Source organism: Netta rufina, assembly GCF_964035555.1.
Source record: "Netta rufina genome assembly, chromosome: 8".
Classification (NCBI taxonomy): domain Eukaryota; kingdom Metazoa; phylum Chordata; class Aves; order Anseriformes; family Anatidae; genus Netta; species Netta rufina.
The window spans coordinates 354,355-375,490 of NC_140131.1; the positions used below are offsets into that span (position 1 = coordinate 354,355).

Genomic DNA, 21,136 nt, shown 5'->3' on the forward strand with positions numbered 1-21,136 from the left:
ACAGTTATCTTGTTGGTAAAACGCAGAGTCACACAGAGGTACAAAATATAAGCATTTAACTTCACAAAACCATTACAAAGTAAAAACTGATTTTCCTCCTGTAAAGTGGTTGCCTGATAATCCTATTCCCTTTTCTTTCAAAATAAACCCCAATAACAAACAAATAATTGCAACATTACAGTTGCCTTGGGCCTTCTTGGGTTTAAAATCTTATCACTGATGAACACTGTCCCATAAGAATATTCTGACTGTATCAGGTAATGATTGCATAAAATCTTTTATATGGATAATTAGTTCCTTTTTTCTTTCCTGTATAGCTAATACTTATTACTAATGCAGTGCATGTTATTTCACATCTGATCCACTCTTCAGTGACACACAGAATCTGAATTTTGCAACTTAATTTAGTTAACAAACATCTCTCTCTTGTTAATCTATTTGGCTTATTACTATAAAGTTCATCAGAATATTTCTCAATGGAACATTTCGATGCTGCTAAAGGATATAAGGATTTGATTAAACCCAGACTGACCACTTAAAATAGAAAATTGAAAGGACCACCAAAAGTGAAATATTCATATGAATGTTTTATCTATAGGTGTTTCAGAATAATGCAATTTATTCATGGATGTGTGTGTATTTCATAAGTACTAATTCACAACCCTTTCTCCTAAAAACAACAAAATATACATTTTAAAGAAAATGAAAGTAAGATGCATAGAGGAATTATCATGCTGTTGAGCACCTCTGCAGACACCAAGAAGAAAAATTTCAAGATAATTGTTTCCTGAAATTATCCTAGGGAGATATAGATACTGCTTATGCACAACACTACATTTCTGAGTTAAAAGAAATCCAAGAATAATGAATCTTGTGTGGTACATTTAGGCTGAAAAACACCTTGCGTAGAAGAGTATAAAACTCTGAGTTTTCCCTTGCCATTGAGAATACCTTTTGTCATGCTTTTAATTTTTCCTAGAGGGGATGGAACTGACACATAGGAACCATCTGAAATAAAAGAACAGAATGAGTTTTACAAAATTCAAAGATAGTATAAGCATACTGATAAGTATACAGATAAATTAACAAGGCAATGGTTGCTTAAAGAACAACAAGAACAACAAAACCAACACCAGGACGAACATACATTCAAGTATTCACACACAAAAGATTGTGGCATGTTGTATTGCTGCATTGGTCAAAGAGAAGCTTGACATGAGCTGGCAGTGTATGCTTGCAGCCCAGAAAGCCAACTCCCAAAGGAGGGCCACAAAAACGATCAAGGGGCTGAGAGTTGGGGTTGTTCAGCTTGGAGAATGCTCAGGCTCCAGGGAGACCTTATAGTGGCCTTCCAGTACCAAAAGGGGGCTACAGGAAAGGGGGAATGACTTTAAACTAAAAGAGAGTAAATTTAGATCAGATATAAAGAAGAAGTTCTTTACTCAGAGGGTGATGAGGCACTGGCACAGGTTGCCCAGAGAAGGTGTGGATGCCTCATCCCTGAAAGTATTCAAGGCCAGGTTGGATGGGGCTTTGAGCAACCTGGTTTAGGGAAAGGTGTCCTGCCCATGGCAGTGGGTTGGAATTAGATGACCTTTAAGGTCACTTCCATACCAAACCATTCTAAGATTCTTGAATGTGATTTGCTTATAGCTTCACTAAACTCTGTAGAAAAATATAGAATTTCAGTAACATTAAGAAGGGCCAATGTAGCCTTTCATATCAGATAGATTTTGTAAAGGTACTTAGATCATATTAACAAATTCTGACAATTGGGCTGCCAGTAAGTTGGTCTGTTCAGCTCATTAAGTAGATATTTCAAAAGACCTCAGCTTTGTTTACCAAAAATTTCATCTCATTTTTCTACTTAAACAGGAGCTGAATTCTTTTTAACAGTCAACATTAAAAGTCCCTCTGGATGTTTTAATGCCAAAATGGATTTCCAATGCATGAATAAACTTGGTCCTTTAAAGATTTACTTGAACTCGATATGTACAAAACCTAAACCTGGAACAAGTTAAACTACTCTGTGGATGTGGAAAGGTAGGGAGGAGAATGATCCTGTTGCTGACTGTCGGGTTCTTCCTATTTACATGACAGGAAGTCAATGACCTGGACAAGCTGCAGTGTATAACATATTTACCTTCTCCATAGGAAACATTCTCAAAACACTGTAAAATGTTTTATCTATCTGCTTGAATTAATATTCTTCTTGCCACTTGCCATACAGATGCCATACAGATGCCAATGAGTAATTTTGTAGCAAGAAAGGGTAACTAATTCTTCCCAAGGGTGAATTACATATCTAAAGATATTAAAAAATATGAAAGGGACTGAGCATGGAAATATACTGAATGCCAGGAATCAAATAAACATCAGAGGTAGACAACAAAAAGAGAATAGCTAAACAAGGCATTAAGGATGTTAAAAGCTATGAGTAATGATTACTGGGAAATGATCATCTCAGCTTTCAGCTTTTCTTCCTAGCAAGGAATAGAAAGCGACAACTCTATTTTCAGATAAAGGAAGAATTTTGACAGAAAAAGGGGATATATGACATGTGGAAAATGGGGATTCTTATGACACTAGTTTTCTTTGTGCCATGCAGAATAGATCCAATGCTCCTTCGCATTGGTGGAGCACTCCCAAAGACTCCCAGTGGTCTTTGGATCAGGCCGTTTGTTTAGCAATTAAAGGGATTTCTCAGACCATACCTCCCCCAGGCTGCGAATATTCATTACATGGTGATTCATCTTGAGGTCGTTTATAATGCTTCAGAAGGGTCACAATGGCATCATGACCTAAAGAAAGAGGGAATATAAGGATTTGTAGGTAAACTCAACAGTCACTTTAAAAATCAATTTACATAAAATCAGGGGATTAAGGAAAAAAAAAAAAGAACTGTGTCTCTAAAACATGTAAGCAAGGATGCAGCAATGCCAATCTAAAATTTAATATAATTTTAAACTACAGAAATACTGGGAAAATACCTAAAAGCAAGCATGTTATTTTGAGCTCACCTAATACTAACATGTGATACACGGCAATAGAAAAAAAAAACAACACCTGCTACAGAAATATATAAATGGAGGTTGATCGATGGAGGTTGATTGTAGTCTTCAAGAAGCCTTAGAAGGGAAACCAATGCCTGAAAATATTTCAGTTATGGTGTCCCAAACTGGACAAAATGTTTACACGATATTGCTGTAGACATTTGCTATACTCGTCATTCTTCTTGCAAAGAACCAGAGGTCTGTGTGCACACAATATGCTGAGTCTCTCAGATATCTGATGTACAAAATTCTGCTAGGTAATGTTCAAAAATCCTTTCTAAGCCTTTCAAAGCTCTCTTTTCATTTATTTATTTATTTGTTTCTTTGTTTATATATTTTTCTACAGTATTTTTCGTACAAAATATTTTGCCAATATCAGGTTTCTGAAAGGCCCTTAAAGTCTACTGTTTTACTTCATTACAATCATTGTCATAATAAATAGTACTGCAGTGGTTTGGAGGATGGGGGAACGTCCCAGAGTCCTCCAAATATAACTTGTATTTTTCCCCATTCCCTAGAAAACATACAGAAAAAACAGCATTTTGGAGTTCTTGTTTTGTGCTCACTGTGAAGGGTTGGGCTCAGCATTGCTTATTCATACACACAAGCTGGTAGGAAATGTTCCCGATTGCTGATTACAAATACGAGAGCAGGCAAGAAGAAAAAGACCTCATGCTTTTGGAATAAGGTCATGATGCCAAATGATCATGTACCAAATGCTTTCTTTAATTTCAATAGCTCTTGCAGCTCCATTTAATTGGAGCAATTTCCTGCCTGCTCAGTGAAAAAGCAGAAAAGGTAAGTTAAGCTTTTTTTTTTTTTTTTTTTTTTTTTCCCCTCTCCTGTTATTAGAAACTATGTTCTCCAGGAAAGATGTGAAAGATGTTCTGCTGGTTCAGAATGCTGCTAGGAACATGAGCTCACACCAAAGAGTGTCAGAAGAGGAACAAGAGGAACACTCCTCGAAAACACAGGAAATTAATTCAAGGACAGGTTTCTACAGATAACACCTTTATAGACATCCAAACTCATAGGATGCTTGAGATAAATGTTTGAAGTGTTATTGATTAAATTAACATAAATGCTAGCCCAAAGATGGAAACTTCTTCACCAAAGCAATTAAGAGACTACTTAAATATCCTTTCACAGTCCATAAGCATGGCAATGCCAGGAAGAATAAACTGCAGTGTAGTCCGCATAAATACATGGCTGTTGAGCACTGATGGGATTCCTTCATAAACTGGCCCAGCATGGGTCTGTAACACGGGGTCCATCCATCAGGAGCAAACTGCTCCCACCCCATTTCCCCGTGGGCAGCAGCTCCCCCAGACCTGAGCTCCGGCCCAGGGCCTGCTCCTGAGGGGGCTCTCTATGGGCCGCAGCCTCCTCCAGGCCACATCCACCTGCTCCACCGGGGGGGCTCCTCCACGGGCTGCAGCGTGGATATCTGCTCCGCTGTGGGACACCATGGGCTGCAAAGGATCCTCTGCTCTGGCACCTGGAGCAGCTCTTCCCGTCCTTCTTCACTGGCCTTGGTGTCTGTGGGATTGTTTATCTCGTGTTTTTCTTGCTCCTCTCTAACTACAGTTGTGCAGCAGATTTTACCTTTTCTTTATTTTGCTCTCCCAGAGGCACAACCAGCATTGCTCACTGGATCACCTCTTGTCAGCAGTGGGTCCCTTTTGGAGCTGGCTAGACATGGCTCTTTTCTGACACTGGGCAGCTCCTTGTATCTTCTCACAGAAGCCACTCCTGCAGATCATCCTGCTACCCATCCCTTGCCACATATACCCAACACACCATGCAGCTGACATATCAACAGTATAACAGGAACCATGGAGAATACTCTGCTTTGAGCCATATTTGCAAGAACTGAAGATTGCTAACTCTGATGTATTGTTCCTTTTAATGCCTCCTTCATTAATAAAATTAAATCTCTTCATGTATGTCCCAGAAGCCTTTCTGAACAGGCTGTTTCCTGTTTTAGCAGCACATAAATACTTCTGTCCTTGACTTTGTGTTGAAGTAAACTTATGTTCAACAGAATATCTGAGAAGATAAAAATAAGGGCTTGTTTTTATAACCCTTCACGCCGTGAATTAGAAAGCAGGTGGTGAGAGCTCAGTCTACAGGGCTGAAGGGTTATTTTGTGCTCTTATCTCCTGTCTATACTGTTCCTATGAATTTTGTAATGAAAACCAGAAAACTGAAATACCTTTCTCATAAGCCCACATCAAACACGTCTGCTCATCCTTTTCTCCACTGGACCTGCTGGGATCACAAGCTACCAGATTCATATCAGCTCCATTATCCAGTAAAAACTGTACTAGACGAATATGACCATGATAGCAAGCACAGTGTAATCCTAGAACATCAGAGAAGCATGGTAAGCATAACTGTCAAAACACTATAGTAGGACTTGCAGCAACACATATAAAGAACAAACTAATTTACCTGATAAAGGAATATATTATGAAACAAAAACCTGAGGCAGTAGATGGAAAAATAATGCTGCAAGAACCAATCTATTGCCTGCTATACAGAATGTCAACATTTACTCTACCACCTACAAATCACATTTAACAACTTTGCATGTGAGGAAAAACAAGTAGAAGCAAAGAAGCCTTTTTTTTTTTTTTTTTTTTTTTTTTTCTTTGCCTGTAGTAGAGACATGGAGGCATGCAGCCCTTCAGACACTACATCCTATATTCACCATCCCTAGCAGAATAATACTTTGGCCCAATTCTTAGACCTGCTTAGAAGTCTAACTATGGGAGAATCACTTTACATCACATTTTACTAGTCATATACAAGCTGGCATATCCTCACTGAACTCTTACCATTTTTAAGCCTGTTTGAAAATATATTTTAAAAATATTCAGATCTCTCTGAGAGGTAATTGGATGCTGATCATTGAATTACCATGTTAGTTACCTTGGAAATCCTGAGTGTGTATGGCAATTTTTTTTGGTCCTGGTATATGCACTAATACACAATAAAGATGAGGATGTTACCTGTATGTCCATCTCTTCCCTGGTGATTTATGCTTACAACATTCTGGTCAAGAAGAAATTTCACAAGTTCTATGTTCTTTCCATAGGTACAAGCACTGCAAAAATGAAAGAAAAAGTGAATGCTACAGTCCATGAGAGGACAAATACTTTGTGTAGCTAAAGATTTAAAAAGAATTACAAAGAGATAAAAATGGCGTAACAGAATAAAAGATCCTTAGAAATGCAAATGCATGATTAATCCACCAAAGCAAATATGTTCATGTCTGTTGTTTCATGAGCATTCTAATTATTATTGTATAAATTAATAAAATCAGTTTTTCAAAGTCCTCTTATATAACACTTTGCAGTCTCACAGCATTGTAACCAAACTGTGTTCTACCACCTCATTTCAGGTTTAGAATATCTAGAACCCAGAAGGTTTCTGGGAAGAACTACAGTCAGCTTCCAAACTGGACAGAAAGAGGAACTATTATTCATATAGATGTTGGTGGACCTGATGCTCTTCCTACATTTCCTTCCCTGCCTTGCTCCTTGATCACAGTCTGGTTGTACCTCTTAATCCATGTCCTCTCCTGTATGTCAAGACATAAACGTAATATCCATGTTGAGCTCACTTTGTTCTTCACCTGGCTGGTGAGATGCTTGTTATTTCAGGTGTTGCATTGCATGCATCTAGAAATGCTATTCTATTGACAATGGTATTTTAAATATCTCACCTGTGGAAAGCCGTTTCACTGAATATATTTTCTTTAGTGAGACTTTCTGTTCCTGAGAGCTGAATTATTTCCTTTACAACTTCAAACTTTCCATTGTAACAAGCACTGAAGATGAAGTCAGTAAAGAGTTGTTAACAATGCCAACTTTTTAATTAGGTCCAAGCTATGTAAAACAGAGCTTCTCCACATGACTCACAGATGTAAAGGTGTGTCTCCATAGATATTAACCACATGTGGTTGAACTTCAAAACTGCTCTGGAGTAAGAATTTTACAATTTCATGGTGTCCAAATCGACAGCAGAAGTGCAGAGGAACATGATCTTCGTTGTCCTGAGCATTCACTGTCATTTGAGCCAGAAAGAAACCAAACAAAATATTTTATACTTAACATAACTTGTTCAGAATATTCAATAATACTTTATGTCTATTGCATATACATTATGAAAATCTCTTCTACTAAAATATTGTTTTATATATTTTTTTGTTTTGTTTTGTTTTTGTTTTGTTTTATATTTTTCCTAAATAAGTGTTAGGAAATTAAATTCAAATTCAAGACTCAAGACTTGATTATCTATAGAATACCATGTTAAAGATGATTTTTAAAAATATCTTTTCTTACCATCAGCTTTGCTTCCCTCTTCCATCAAGAGCTTTGTAATATTGAGAAAGCCTTTGGCAGAAGCTAAATGGAGAGGTCTGTCTCCAACTTCTCCACTTGCATTCACATCAGCTCCAAATTTTAGCAAGAGATGAGTTACCTAATTAGTTCATCAAGATTAATTAAAATATCATATGAAAATAAATCTTTTCACAAAATCAGATGTGATTATTTTTTCAAAGTGGTTTATGGCAAATAAAGAAACTAATCTTTCAGACCAACATACAAGGAGCTTCTTAATGTTACTGGATGATGAGGTGCATGTATATGAAAAGAAGGATCTCAGGAACATATCCATGGTTCACGCCTTGCTGACATTCAACCACAGAAGTGGAACGTTTTTAATCATGTGAATCTAGTCTCTGTTCTTTCAAAAGCTTTTCCTATAACTCTGCAATGCACTCCGAGTAACGTCACTGAAATGAAAAATACATTCTACCTAGAGCTCATCTTTTGTAGCTTGAAAATGGCCCAGAGTACATGCTTTTAGCCAAAGAAAGGTATGGGGAATGACTTATATAAGCCAAAATAGACCCATTATTACTTTTGACATAAGAGAACTATTCAGGGCAAATGAATGGATTGCTACATTAACCATGTATGAACAACACTTCAGTAAAAGAAGAGAATTAGAAGATTGGATGTCAGCTTTGGTCAGTTTTTGAGACAGTGTTTCAATAAGTTCATGGTCTGCGTGAATGAAACAAGCACATTTGAACTTGTTATACGCACCATACTTCATGAAAAATCCATCTCTTTATATTTTTTTCCATGAACTTTAAAGTGTCCATAATTAAATTCGTGAATTTTAAGGAAAACCAATAGAATTGCCATTCAATTATTAGTAGGTAATGATATTCACCTCCTTAGAGAGACTTAAGATAGTGTACTCACATTACATTCCTTATGAAATCTCTGAAATGTGGGATGAATAAGAGTCAAATTAAATGTGTCTATGGGTCCAAGCCTGTTATAGGTTAATGGAGCTGTCTAGATAATCATTTGTTTCAAGAGACCCAGAGGGAAGATACCAAACCAGGAATTGACTTCAGTACATGAGCTCTTTTCATGGTAGGTCCCTCTTAAAGGTAAAGTAAAAATATCTAACAATAAACCTGAAGTTTTCTGGAGTATTCCAACACTCAACTTTCAGAAATTGCTCCACTTAGTTACCTGTTCATGCCCATAATATGCAGCAATATGCAATGGGGTGAAAAATACTGCATCCTGAACATTCACATAAGCTCCATGCTGCAAAAGAATATCAACAGCCTAGAAGGAAACAGATAGAAAATTCCAGTTAGAAGCACTATATATATGAGGTCAGCTAGTAAAACAAGATTTCTAATCCTTACATCACCAATTGAAAAGAAGCAAAAAGCCCTAAACAAGCAAGATATAAAAGTGAAGAACTATGTATAAAGTGTAAAAGTGATTAATTTACAGTACTTTATCTGAACACTGAATGTCATCGATGCTTTATAGATTAGCCTGAAGATGTTTGCCAGTAAAAAACTTGATTTGCAAAGCCAAAGGCACAGAAACGAGTCTGTCCTTTAATTTTCTTTTAACCATTATGAACAAAGAGCAGTAAACATATCAGAGTTTCCAGAAGTAAATAAAACAGAATGAAAGATCCTTTTAAATGTAAATGCATGCAGGTAAATCCTCAAGCATAATTCCCTCATTGTGTAAAGATTTCTTTGTATTTTAGAAGATAATAGCCCTTTGGCTTCAACATATAACCTTAAGCATTTTCTTTCAAATTATCACTTTTTCAACTTTCAGGAGACCAATGTTGTCATAAACAGCTATTAATCATCAAACACTGGGTTTCTGAATAACTGTCAAAATAGAAGTCTGAAATGAAACTGCCTTGAATTATTTATTGAAGCTTAAAAAGCTGCTAATCTTTTTCTTTCTTTCTTTCTCTTTCTTTCTTTCTTTCTTTCTTTCTTTCTTTCTTTCTTTCTTTCTTTCTTTCTTTCTTTCTTTCTTTCTTTCTTTCTTTCTTTCTTTCTTTCTTTCTTTCTTTCTTTCTTTCTTTCTTCCTTTCTTTCTTTCTTTCTTTCTTTCTTTCTTTCTTTCTTTCTTTCTTTCTTTCTTTCTTTCTTTCTTTCTTTCTTTCTTTCTTTCTTTCTTTCTTTCTTTCTTTCTTTCTTTCTTTCCTTCCTTCCTTCCTTCCTTCCTTCCTTCCTTCCTTCCTTCCTTCCTTCCTTCCTTCCTTCCTTCCTTCCTTCCTTCCTTCCTTCCTTCCTTCCTTCCTTCCTTCCTTCCTTCCTTCCTTCCTTCCTTTTTCTTCATTACAAAGAAGGGGCAATAGCCAGCTTATATGCTTATAATCATACCTGTATGTCCCCATTGAGACTTCTATTGATTATGTCATTTAATGCCAGCTATGGTGATGCACATTTCTGTCAACTTGTATCTAAGCTGAGACCACCAAACCATTTCACACACGCAACGATGTGGCCGGTCCTTTAAATCCATGTCATTCTCAAGTACTCAGAGAACTAAAACCTGTTACTACGCAATATTAGTGTCCAGGGATTATTCCTTTACACAATTTAAATTTATTTTTTTTTTCCGTATGACTGACAATACTTTTTCTGTGTGAGGTCCATTCCCTGACATACTCAGGTTTGCCTGTTGCTAATTGATTTTAACTATTTTGTTATGATGTCAGCTGTAAGCCTCCCCTTGAAATAGCACCAAAGTCCAATTCTGTTTCTTCAAAACCCAGGGACCTCAACAGGATAGAAAAAGGCCCAGTGGATTACAGAAGAGACCTAAGTGTTTCAAGGACTAAGCCCGAAACACTTTGAGCTACTAGGTCTTCTTTGTCCTGTGGAATTATTCTTCCTGTAGCAGGCCTCAGGTACTAACAGGGAATACTGGACATTTGGTGTATTCAAGGGATAGCATTACAGCTGACATCTAAAAATATCCTGGGAGCGTATGTGGTGGTACAGCATACTAGGCAGGGATAGACATACTTCCGATGGGAATGGGATAAACAGTGAGCATCATTCATGAATTAGATTACAAACAAGTCCCAGAAGCTGATGCTTACATTTGGCTGCTGTGGTTTTGCTCCAGGAACATATGAGATCTGAGCACATGCAAGTAAGCAGGCAGAAAACAGCAAGAGGAAAAGGACTCCCAAATGAAGGCAATCCTGGAGATGAGAAGTATCCTAAGCAGCCATAGCCAGACTCTGTGTCTACAGAACTAAAAACTAAATTGTCAATTTAGATCTGTAGCCAATATCAAAGTACAGATTAAAAGAAAAAAAAAAAAAAAAAAAAGAAAGAAAAGATAGAAGAAAGATCTTTAACCCTTTAACCTCTCAATGCCTCAGTGTGACTGGGTGCAGTCGGTACAGAGCTATCAGTGCAGATCTACCAAGTTTAAGTCTTGCCTGACCAGCCTGGCTGTGCTCTGTGATAAAACAAGTAGGTTTGTGGGTGAGGGGAGAGCAGTGGCTAAATGGCTAAATGACTTTTAGCATTTGTTTTGACTTCATCATGGCTTTCAACAGTACCTCCCAAATATTCTTGTATCAAAATTGAGATGTTATGGTATAATTGGATGCAAAACTAGCAGGTAAAAAAAATGGTTGAATAATGGGACTTGGGGGGCATCAATTAAACAGTTGAACTCTACCTCAAAGCTAGTATCAAAGTGGAGTACCACAGGTGTCTACAATGGGACCTGTCCTGTTTAACACTGTTAATAGTGGTCATGCCGGCAGTAATGGACTGCAATCTCCTCATGTTTGCAAAGGACATCAGATTACGGGGGAAGAATTTGGTGTACTTAATGGCAGTCTTGCCATCCAGAGGGACCCAAACAGGCTGGAAGAATGGACCAACATGACCCATATGATCTTTTGTTTTGCTTCTAGTGATGACTGCTGTAACCAATAGTTTTATTACATAATTGTTAAATTGTTCTCACTTTCCAGGGACAAAAAAGGAGACTGGAGAATAAACAAATATAATGGCATCACTGAAGTCCAGAGCAAAATACCTATTAAGTGGCATAGTTGACCTTTCATTTATGTAGTGGCATGCTTACACAGCCTTCTGCAAATATCATGCAGAACTCCCACACCTGCAACCTTGGCATCAGAACACTACAAACCAGTGATCACGTACTCATCGGTGCTGGAAGGGCAAGGACATTACTTCAGGCAGTGATAAATGCAAGTCTATGCAACTAAGTCTTTGAAAAAAGAGCTGTTCATAGGACTATTTAAAAAACATGACCCTCAGCTTGCATCAAAATCCCATACAGTGAGTTTAGCCAAAACTAGACACATGGTATCACACTAGCAGATCTCAGTACAAGACTCTGCTTTACAAATATGATGGGAGGCAGCAATTAAAAACAAACAAATAACAACAACAACAAACTCAGCTACAAAAGGTACTTGTTATGAATAGCTCTTTTAGGACACAACGAGGCACTAAACTTGTGCTGATTAATAAACTAAGTTAACAAGTACAGGGTATGGGGAGGAAACCCTTCCTATTCAGAAAATATTATGAGATAAAAAGACTATTTTAAACAAACTTTTTACTAGTAACACATTCTATAGAATAATTTGAAGTCTTGAAACTCCATTAGAAAGTACAATTTCATTAATGATAAGATATATCCTCCAGGTGAAATATAATTCCTTAAAAAAAACATTACCTAGTTACAAGTCCATATTGGAAATACTAAATAAACACTCCATTAAAAACTAAAAAGATCATTAAAGGGTTAAGTTTCTGGTTAGCATCTCCATCATGTCTTGCACAAAACAAACAGATATGGTGTTTTTTAAACTATTTTAGTAATAGGATACACTAGGAAGAGTTCCATTAAATTATTACAAAAAACCACCTTTATGTCTACTTGAAGGGAATGACATCACATGTGAGGTTAGGGATGTAATGCTGCAAGGTAAACACACATCCTTTCCCATTCTCAGCTTCAGTTGTGTACAGGCATACAGAGGAGCCTAGTTCTTCCATCCTAAAACTCTAACCTTCAAAATATGAATTATTAGCCAGCCCTGTTAACATGCTTCCTCACTTGCAGACAAACAGATGCTATAGATTGATTTGTCCCCTGATCACTGTTAGAGTTGTTGACTGAAACACTGAAGACTGACAGCTTTTTAATTGAATTCTTTGGTGTCCATCTGTAAATTGTCTTAACCTTCTTTCCATTTAATTTTCATCATATACACAGGCTCTCTACAGAACGCAAGGTTTCTTCAGACTAATCAGAGACAGTAAGTCAAAGAAAGAAAATCTAAATGGTCTAGATTAAGAAGTATTACGGTTCCTCAGCTGAACTTCAGTGGCTACCCTCGTACATTCTTACACCAGGTACTTACATGTTGGCAGATTTCTTCAGACGGTATAGAAAATTTCTAGAGTTATCATTTCTCCAACAAAACTGTTTGTTTGAAAAGAAATGTCTTATCTCCATTTCATTCTATATAAAATTATTTAACTATTTATAGCTACATATGTGTAATAAACAGTGTGTACATCTGTATAATCTGACTGATAATGTAGCAGAAGAGATGGCTTTCTTTATATCAGTAATCTCAGTAACTGTGGTAACTTGTGTGTTCATAAAACATACATTCTTTCTTGCCATGCACATACGTGTAAGTTCTTTTCCGTTCAAAACTACAGCCACTTTTTGTTCCAGTCATCCAGCCGAACTCTTATATTGGAAGTGCAATTATAAGTCTACGACATAATACTAAATTCACAGCTTAAAGCTGGTTATTATTATCATCTATATTTCCTTCTTCATAGTTAATTACTTTTTTCTTGCATTTCTTGCTTATCTCTCTTCAAAGAAATCTGATGTTTCTCTCTTGTTGAATTAGTCTAGCACTCCACAAAAGTCAAAATTTACCAAACAGATGACAAAATCTTTGTTTGCTTAAAGGACCCAAAGAAGATAAAAATTAAAATACCCACATTCATGCATATGTTTAGAGTAATAAACCCTTCATTACCAAAGTAATTTTGCACACTCGGTACTTCACAAGGTTAAAAAAATAATAAATTACACTGAGTGAGCTGTTGCCAGGGTGACAGAAGTGAGACGTAAAAAATGACTGAACTGAGGTGCTAAATGAAAAGAAAACAGTTTCATGACTAACAACATGTCTAGAAAGGAAAGGGCCTGATTATAGGTATTCAGGGAATCTCATCCCTCTCTTCATTCCTGTACTCCCCAAGAGAAAGGCTTCTTGGGACAACAATGGAGATGGGAGTCTCCAGCTGACAGGCGACTTACCAGTATGGGTGTCTGAGATTCATGCTACAAATGACTTACCCTGACAATAGTTTTCTCTGTACTAAGCCAAAACAGCTCTAAACTGAGAATGCCTCTCCCCTTTCGAAGTAAAAATGTCAGAGATGTGGAGCAGAGCCTGTGAGACCTAGCAGAGGAAATAAACCTCTTTTATTGTGCTTCTTTCACACTCAGAGGGACAGCATTTCTAAGCCTCAGCCCATATCCAGGTTCAGGAATTCTGACACGTATGAATGACAATGTTTCATCATGTATCTATTGGTTAATGCTTCTGATATTTAAAGCAATGTTGTTTATTGCCAAGATTTTAAAGATATTTTTATTAAAGTAAGAGATGTACAAACAGATCTAGGCCCTTTGGGCATATATGTTCAATGTAAAAATCAATATACAGATATGTTTTTCCCCCAAATGTACAAAAATAAATAAATAAATAAATTAGCTAAACCAATTCTGAGTTTTGTTTTGAATAGTATCAATCTCAAACAAAATGACTTCCTAATATTGGCACTCACTCATATCATTTCCTGTACACAGGAGTAGAAACATACCTCATGATGACCAGCTATTGTGGCAATATGAAGGGCTGTCAAGGCTCCATATCCAACTTGCTGAATATCAGCTCCACCATGCAGCAGTGCTGTTACTAGTTCTGCATTGTCCTAAAAGGTATGCATGTAAAACATCATTTCTGGACTCAAGTATCAAACATATTCACAATATCAAACACATTCTTCCAGGTATAACAACAGCAATGGGAACTATCAAATAATAGTGATAAAGTCATGCTTGAGAAAACATTAACACATTTAGTTAATAATTTCTCCTTTAAAAACAGTGAAATTAAGCACAGAGAATTAAAATGATTGGTCTGGTGGTAGAATTAATAGGAGAAGCCACACCATTTTTCTCACTATTACTTGTTCTAACTGAACCAAACAGAGCTATCATAATTTTTACTTCTTAGGGATCTATCTTCCATCATCATCCAGCCCAGAGAAGAGACTTCTCCAATTTATATTCACTGTTTGCAAAGGAGAAGTGTACACAATGTAAGGACAAAAGAGAGGCTAAAAGCTCCAAACTTATTGCTCTCTTTCTCCCAGAAATAATCACTAAATGAGTTCAGGCCAAGAATGAATCAATGCCAGAGAAACAGCAGTTAAAATATGCCTTTGGAAGTATAATATTTGTTCATACTGAAGTGGTTTTCCTATTTCCAGGAATTATTAGGAATTTATTTTTGATAATAATGGACAGCAAAAAGTTCATATCCCTTTTCCTATCAAATAGTTTTAGACACAGGTTGCATGTTATAAGTTATAAGTATAAGGATTGAACAACGTAGTCTAGAATATAAACTCCTAAATTTGATCTTAGTTTGCTCTAAAAAGCTAAATGCTTTTGTAGATCTGGAGCTAGTCTGTAGATGGATTAATTTTCCAAGATGCTCCATCTGCATAATAAGAATCATAACAACCCTTTTGAAAAAGGCAGTTTTTGCTCTGTTCCTTGCTACTGGTATTGTTGAGTCTTAACAGATGAATATAATGGTGAAGAAAATTAGTATTACATTGGCACATGAAACTTGAGGAAGAACAACAAAAAAGAAGCAAAAACCAGAGAAATTGTAAAATAGAGTCCTTTGGGATTATTTCTATTAATAGCTATAGTGTTAAAAATAGTAATCCGCTATCCTGAGATGCATTGCATAATTTAATCAATATTTCTAAAGCAACATCATATCCCCATGGATGACAGTGCAAAAATAAATGCTGATTTCCTGTACATGTGCTCTGTATAGGTTATATTCCTGTTCATTGGAAATGTGAAATTGATATTTTCACTAGAAGTAGCAATTAAAGAGTTCAACTTGAGAGTTCAGACATCTCAAACTGCTCAATTCTGATTGCTTTTCATCAATTCTATTTGAAGTAGTTTACCTTCTATTCAAAATAGTTTACCTTGTAAGCTGCCAAGTGCAGAGCGGTAAATCCATTTCTTGTTAGTCTGGATGGACGCAGTCCTTTTAGCATAAGAGTTCTAATATGTGATTTGTTACCTTTAGAATAAAAATCGGAAATCAAAATTATTTACAGAAAAAACATGCAGGTGGAAGTAAGAAACATCAGTGTGAGTTTGAAAGCAAAGAGAAATAGGTAATAAAAATTTTGCACCCTTAAAATTGAATTAAGCACCATCTCCTTACACACTGGGACCTGGCCGTGAAGTGGCTTACTGTTCATACTTCAATAAGAATTGGTTAAGGAAAGTTGAGCTTCTAAAGAAACAGAATTCTCTTTTAACATCCAGACTATGCTACAAAGAATTCCATTAATTAACAGATGCTTCCAGAAGCTCTGTTTTCTCGGACGCATAACTCTACATCCTTTCAGAAGTGAAGCTTTGGTCTCCCTCTGTACACAGTATTATTATAACAATGATACTTCTGATGGATGATAATGAATACCAGCTTGAGAAAGTAGCTTTATTCCTACTTTTCTGATGCAGTGATGATCTCAAAAAATGTTTTTCCTTCTGAATAATCATGACTATATTTAAGGACAATGTCAGCTGTAATAACTAAATGCTCACATACTCTAGCTAATTAATTAATAGTGTATGTTTTCTTAAACTTCCTCTCATCATTCCCACCAGTTACTCTAATGTTACCAAGTACTGATGTCATCTTTAGATATGATCTTGTACTCTCTAAAATTAAGAGTAAAGATCCACCTGGTGTTCAACAGTGCAGGATCCAGTCCTCCTTGATGATAACATCTAACTAAGATTGAGCAAATAATTTATGCATATTATTAGTACATATTTTGTGGAGCTGAAATTTTAGGGTAAAATTCTCTTTGCTTGTCCCAGCAAATGTAAAAAGTGCAAAATTGTTCATGAACTAATGGCTCACTAGGTGGATAACAAAGGAAAAATGTGGGTTAGATTTACACACTTAATTAAATTACACACTTAACGTGCATTTGTGAACATGCCAGAAGACATCATGCATTCTTTTCTTGCATACCCTGATTTGTTATCTGCAAAAATCCTATCAGCTGATATTTTTCAACAGAGCGTTTGAGTTATTCTTTTTATCACTTTGATATAAAATACATATATATACATTTTACTAGAAAAATGGCTATATGTTGTATAAAAACACATGTAAAAAATAAATAAATGTGTTATGTATTGCAAAAAAAAAAATTAAAACTAGCTCTCTATCCTGAAATCTATGTCATGTACAGAATACATAATTGTAGAAAATACTACCTGATGAATATGGATGGATTAACTAATGAATATAGTAAGTAATTTTGAAATAATTGAACATTTGTAATAAAATATGCCACACTATCAATCACAACTTCTCTTGGACTGAAGAATCAGTTACAACAAGGTTTGGTGTAACTTGATTCAACCAGCTTGGCAAATAGTGTTCCAATACTTGTGGATGCTTATCCAAGTGTCAGCAATGACAACACAAAGAAGGAAACTGACTGAAGATAAAATCTTCCTGACAGTTATTAGATAGAACAAATAATAACCAGGTAAATAAGATGCTTAATAAACATATTTCAGATACATACCCCCACATATGCAACATAAATGAAGAAGAGAAAGGCCATTTTCTGTGCGGTAATTTAAATTGACTTTGCAGAATGCTTCATCAGAGCTGAAGAAAAAGATTTTTACAGATTACTGTTTTCATCTTTTAGCATAGTTTCTTTTGTTTGGAAAACATTTAAAGGGAAATCTCAGTGGAATTTTGTGGAGACACAGTGCTGAATTTAGACCCAGTTTGCACTCTGTAAATATAAAAATACTTTACTGATATCAAGTCAGTAGTCCAGAAATATCTTTCAGTAAATTAAGTTAGTGGCTAACTTTGATTGTTTTCTGAACAATAAAAAATAAAAAATAAAAAGCTTTTCAGGAAGTAAGTCTATGTTCTCCAAAAGATATCTCAGAAACACAATAAAATCATTAAATATTTATATTTAAATATTTATATGAAAGAACTACAGAAGCACATACACTCCTTTAAATCTTACACATGTAGCTGTAACATTATTAAGAATCATACATAGGCTTTTCATTTCTGATAGCATTGAATGGAGCTGTCAGAATCCCCAGATTACTACTGTACATGAATTACCAGCATTTAAGGTCTGGTTTCATCCAAATCCAGTCCTTCCTCTGAATCAGAAATACTGGGGCAAGAGAAGGGGTATTTGTTTTGGGAACATTTGGTATTTTCAGACATGCTCAAGCATCAGCAATTAGGAGAACCAAGTAGTAGGTTTGTCTGGGAATCTGCAGACCTCAGTGGAAGTTTAGGAATTCTAGGTCTCCTCCTAATTCCTTTCGGAGGACACAATTGCATGTTTTAGAGAAATGAAATTCTCACTTTTTATTTTTAGGGTGGTCTTCTTAGTAAATCATTGCTTTACTAACTCTGAGATATAGGAATAGGACAGGGGCAACTTTTATACAAGAAATGACAGGTGCCATGCTACTTGTAGACTGACTTTTATAAATTTACTTTTCACTATTGCAGCTGTGCTTCCCTGCGCTCCCCTCTCCCCTCCCCCCCAAACAATTTACCCATTGACGTGTATATATTCCCTCAATGTAAAGTGGGGCTAATGACATTTCTTTCCTCTGCTGGGCTTTGAAAAATTTGTTTTATTTACCTTCCAAATCTTTCATGGCAGGGATTTTAATAGCTACTTATTTGATTTCAATCAGGCAAATTAGCATCTTCTACTTATCTTCTAACAGCTATCCTGTTTCTTAGTCCTAACTTCTTTTAATAAATAAAACTTACTGGGGAGGAGGGAGGGGGGAATCACTTATTTTTTCTGATACTTCAGAGAAAAGAAGTTTTCAGAAAATAACCACTGCTACTGTAGAAAACTTTATTTTTTTCTTTTTGTTTTTAATAGGCCAGTTTTGGATTACAGATATTTTAGAAATCTGTCTGGTTCCTGGCTAATAATAATAATAATAAAGCCTTGTCAGTACAACATAACCAGTGTCCACCATTTCTCTGAGCAGTGCTCTTTATCTAAGAAGAAGAGTTTGGCTGATATCTTAAAGAGACTTGCTTCAGTTGGCAAGATGGACTGAGAAACTCTGCTGCAACGGATCTACTAGCCTTGAAATTGCTGTTTCTTGTTTCTTTTATCTAATACAGGAATTAAGCACTTTCACCTATATGCTATATCTCTATATGGTGTATCTCAATTTTGAGTGTATCGCAACTGTTTTGCTTTTCTAAAATAATGAGTACTCTGGCTACAGTTTGTGAAGATAATTACTACTAAACAGGCTTAAAATTAGGGAAGTGCTGAAGTATCTTACCGGATCACAGCCAAAATCGTCAGCATATAACAAAATCAAGCCCAATGACTTCCTTCAATTAACAAGCTCAAACAGTGACAGTTATTCTAGCTGAAATTGACCAAGATGCATAATTTGCATCACCTTATCTATTTATTTATTTATTTATTTTGAGTTTGTGATGTATTCTGATTAGAATCCTCTATTTTTTCAAGTTGCTTTGATACCTGAAATTATTTACCAGATAGTTTTCTTAAATTAACTTATTCATAGTCAATGGGATGGGTGTTTTCTCTATTTGAGCTTTTCAGGTGATGAACATGTAGGTATGTTACTTTGTTGGGTAAACACGGTTATTAGCATGTGATGTCCTGAGAAAGTGACTGCAGTTATAAATTTGAAATTCACTTCTGGAAGACAATTTGCTTAAGTGTTTAAGATTTTTTACTTAATTCCTGTTCCTGACTAAAGAAACACACAACAAAACTTAAAGTACATAATAAAATTAGACATACCATTAAACCTAATTTGTTTACAAAACCATATAGATGTTTGCTACAAAATGTTGATTTAGTAATTAACAGCCACTAGTTCTGGTACTGTCCTGAGACTTTTACCCACAACTGTAAGGACATATTCCAAGAAATACACTAAAGAACAGGCTCCTTCCATAAGAAAACACATGAACCTCAAAATATTGTTTAATAGCAAATACTCATCTGAAAGGCATTCATAAGCAGGTTTCCTGAATATTTTACCTAAAAACATGCTTCAGTTCTGCCAGCTCCTTTTCTTTGATTTGCAGGTCATCTTCTAATCGTTCTATGATTATAGCATATGATTCACTAACTTTCTTCTTCCATTCATCTAGCAACAACAAAAAAGACCGACTCGTGAAACCTTCAAAACATACAAAAACCAGGAACTGAAATCTGAATGTACCACTAACCAAAACACTAAATTTTAAACACACAATTGTACACTATTTCATATATTTTTCTATTGAAGTAAGAAAGTTTAATTACAATGTGACAGCCATTAAATCATTCTTGCTACAACCCACATAGATACATATAGACCGATTTCATAGACAACTAATACATATGAATCCTTATCAGAATAATTTTTAATTTGTACAAAAGAAAACTTTAACCATAGGTTGCATTTTTCAATTCTTATTACCTAAATCTTAGCACAGACACACAGCATAGAAAGACCAAAGTTTTAAGGTTTTTCTAATGAATTATGAGTTAAATCAATACAATAAATTAAGCTAATATGATCTTATATGATAGCACAAAGACTTTTACAGACTGCATATATGATTTGGATTATTCAGTGTAAACTAACAATATAACACCTTATCCGTGAACTCAAGAGTAAATTAGCAATGAGTTATTTAATCAAATATGATTTGTTTCTTGTAGATGGAGGTATGGTATATTGTATTTAAAAAAGCCAACATTAATTACCAGTACAAGTTTGGGTTGGTCTAGATTTATAATTTCCCATTTGTTCAATGTATCTTCTTTGTTTCAGCAAAGTCTTGCAGTAATACGATTCCTTGTTCAAGAGCAGTGACAGTCCCACTGAAAAATACTTTGATAGTCTCTGGCTAAAAATAAACCCTGCGCCAAATGGAATGTCATGCAACAATGACACAGAGCAAAGCAGTGTGTGCTGTCAAGTGTAAAAAAAATAATAAAGGTACCTAATCAGCTTGTTTAAATATCTACTGTCTGTTTCAACAGAAATATTTGTGTCCATCTGTCGAATACCTAAAACTGGTGGGAAGGAGGTGATTTGCTCCCAGTTTTGTACGGAAAAAGGAATTTATGAAGCTGACTCCCAAGCATACTTTCAGGATCCCCAAGGCATGCTTAGTTTAAAGAGGCTAGAGATGATCTCAACTCTTAACATTAAAATGTATTGTAACATACAGAATGGCTTTGGAACTTCTGGGTATTATAGTCATGAAGTGTAAATTGTATCATATCAGAGAGTACTGAC

General features: G+C 35.7%; 1 protein-coding gene across 1 annotated transcript in view; it reads right to left on the minus strand.

Annotated features, from left to right (window-relative positions):
- The window catches only part of LOC311211762 (serine/threonine-protein kinase TNNI3K), a gene marked incomplete at both ends in the record, with an annotated part of 60,050 nt that extends 39,412 nt beyond the window's left edge, over positions 1–20,638 (minus strand). The window contains 13 exons of the mRNA XM_084290687.1: positions 952–1,008; positions 2,715–2,801; positions 5,269–5,418; positions 6,068–6,162; positions 6,784–6,888; positions 6,980–7,124; positions 7,403–7,541; positions 8,615–8,713; positions 14,326–14,436; positions 15,739–15,836; positions 17,371–17,456; positions 19,885–19,993; positions 20,599–20,638. Of these exons, the coding sequence (XP_084146813.1) occupies positions 952–1,008; positions 2,715–2,801; positions 5,269–5,418; positions 6,068–6,162; positions 6,784–6,888; positions 6,980–7,124; positions 7,403–7,541; positions 8,615–8,713; positions 14,326–14,436; positions 15,739–15,836; positions 17,371–17,456; positions 19,885–19,993; positions 20,599–20,638 (1,321 nt within the window). The remainder of the gene's footprint in view (positions 1–951; positions 1,009–2,714; positions 2,802–5,268; positions 5,419–6,067; positions 6,163–6,783; positions 6,889–6,979; positions 7,125–7,402; positions 7,542–8,614; positions 8,714–14,325; positions 14,437–15,738; positions 15,837–17,370; positions 17,457–19,884; positions 19,994–20,598) is intronic.
- Between the last annotated feature and the right edge of the window lie 498 nt (positions 20,639–21,136).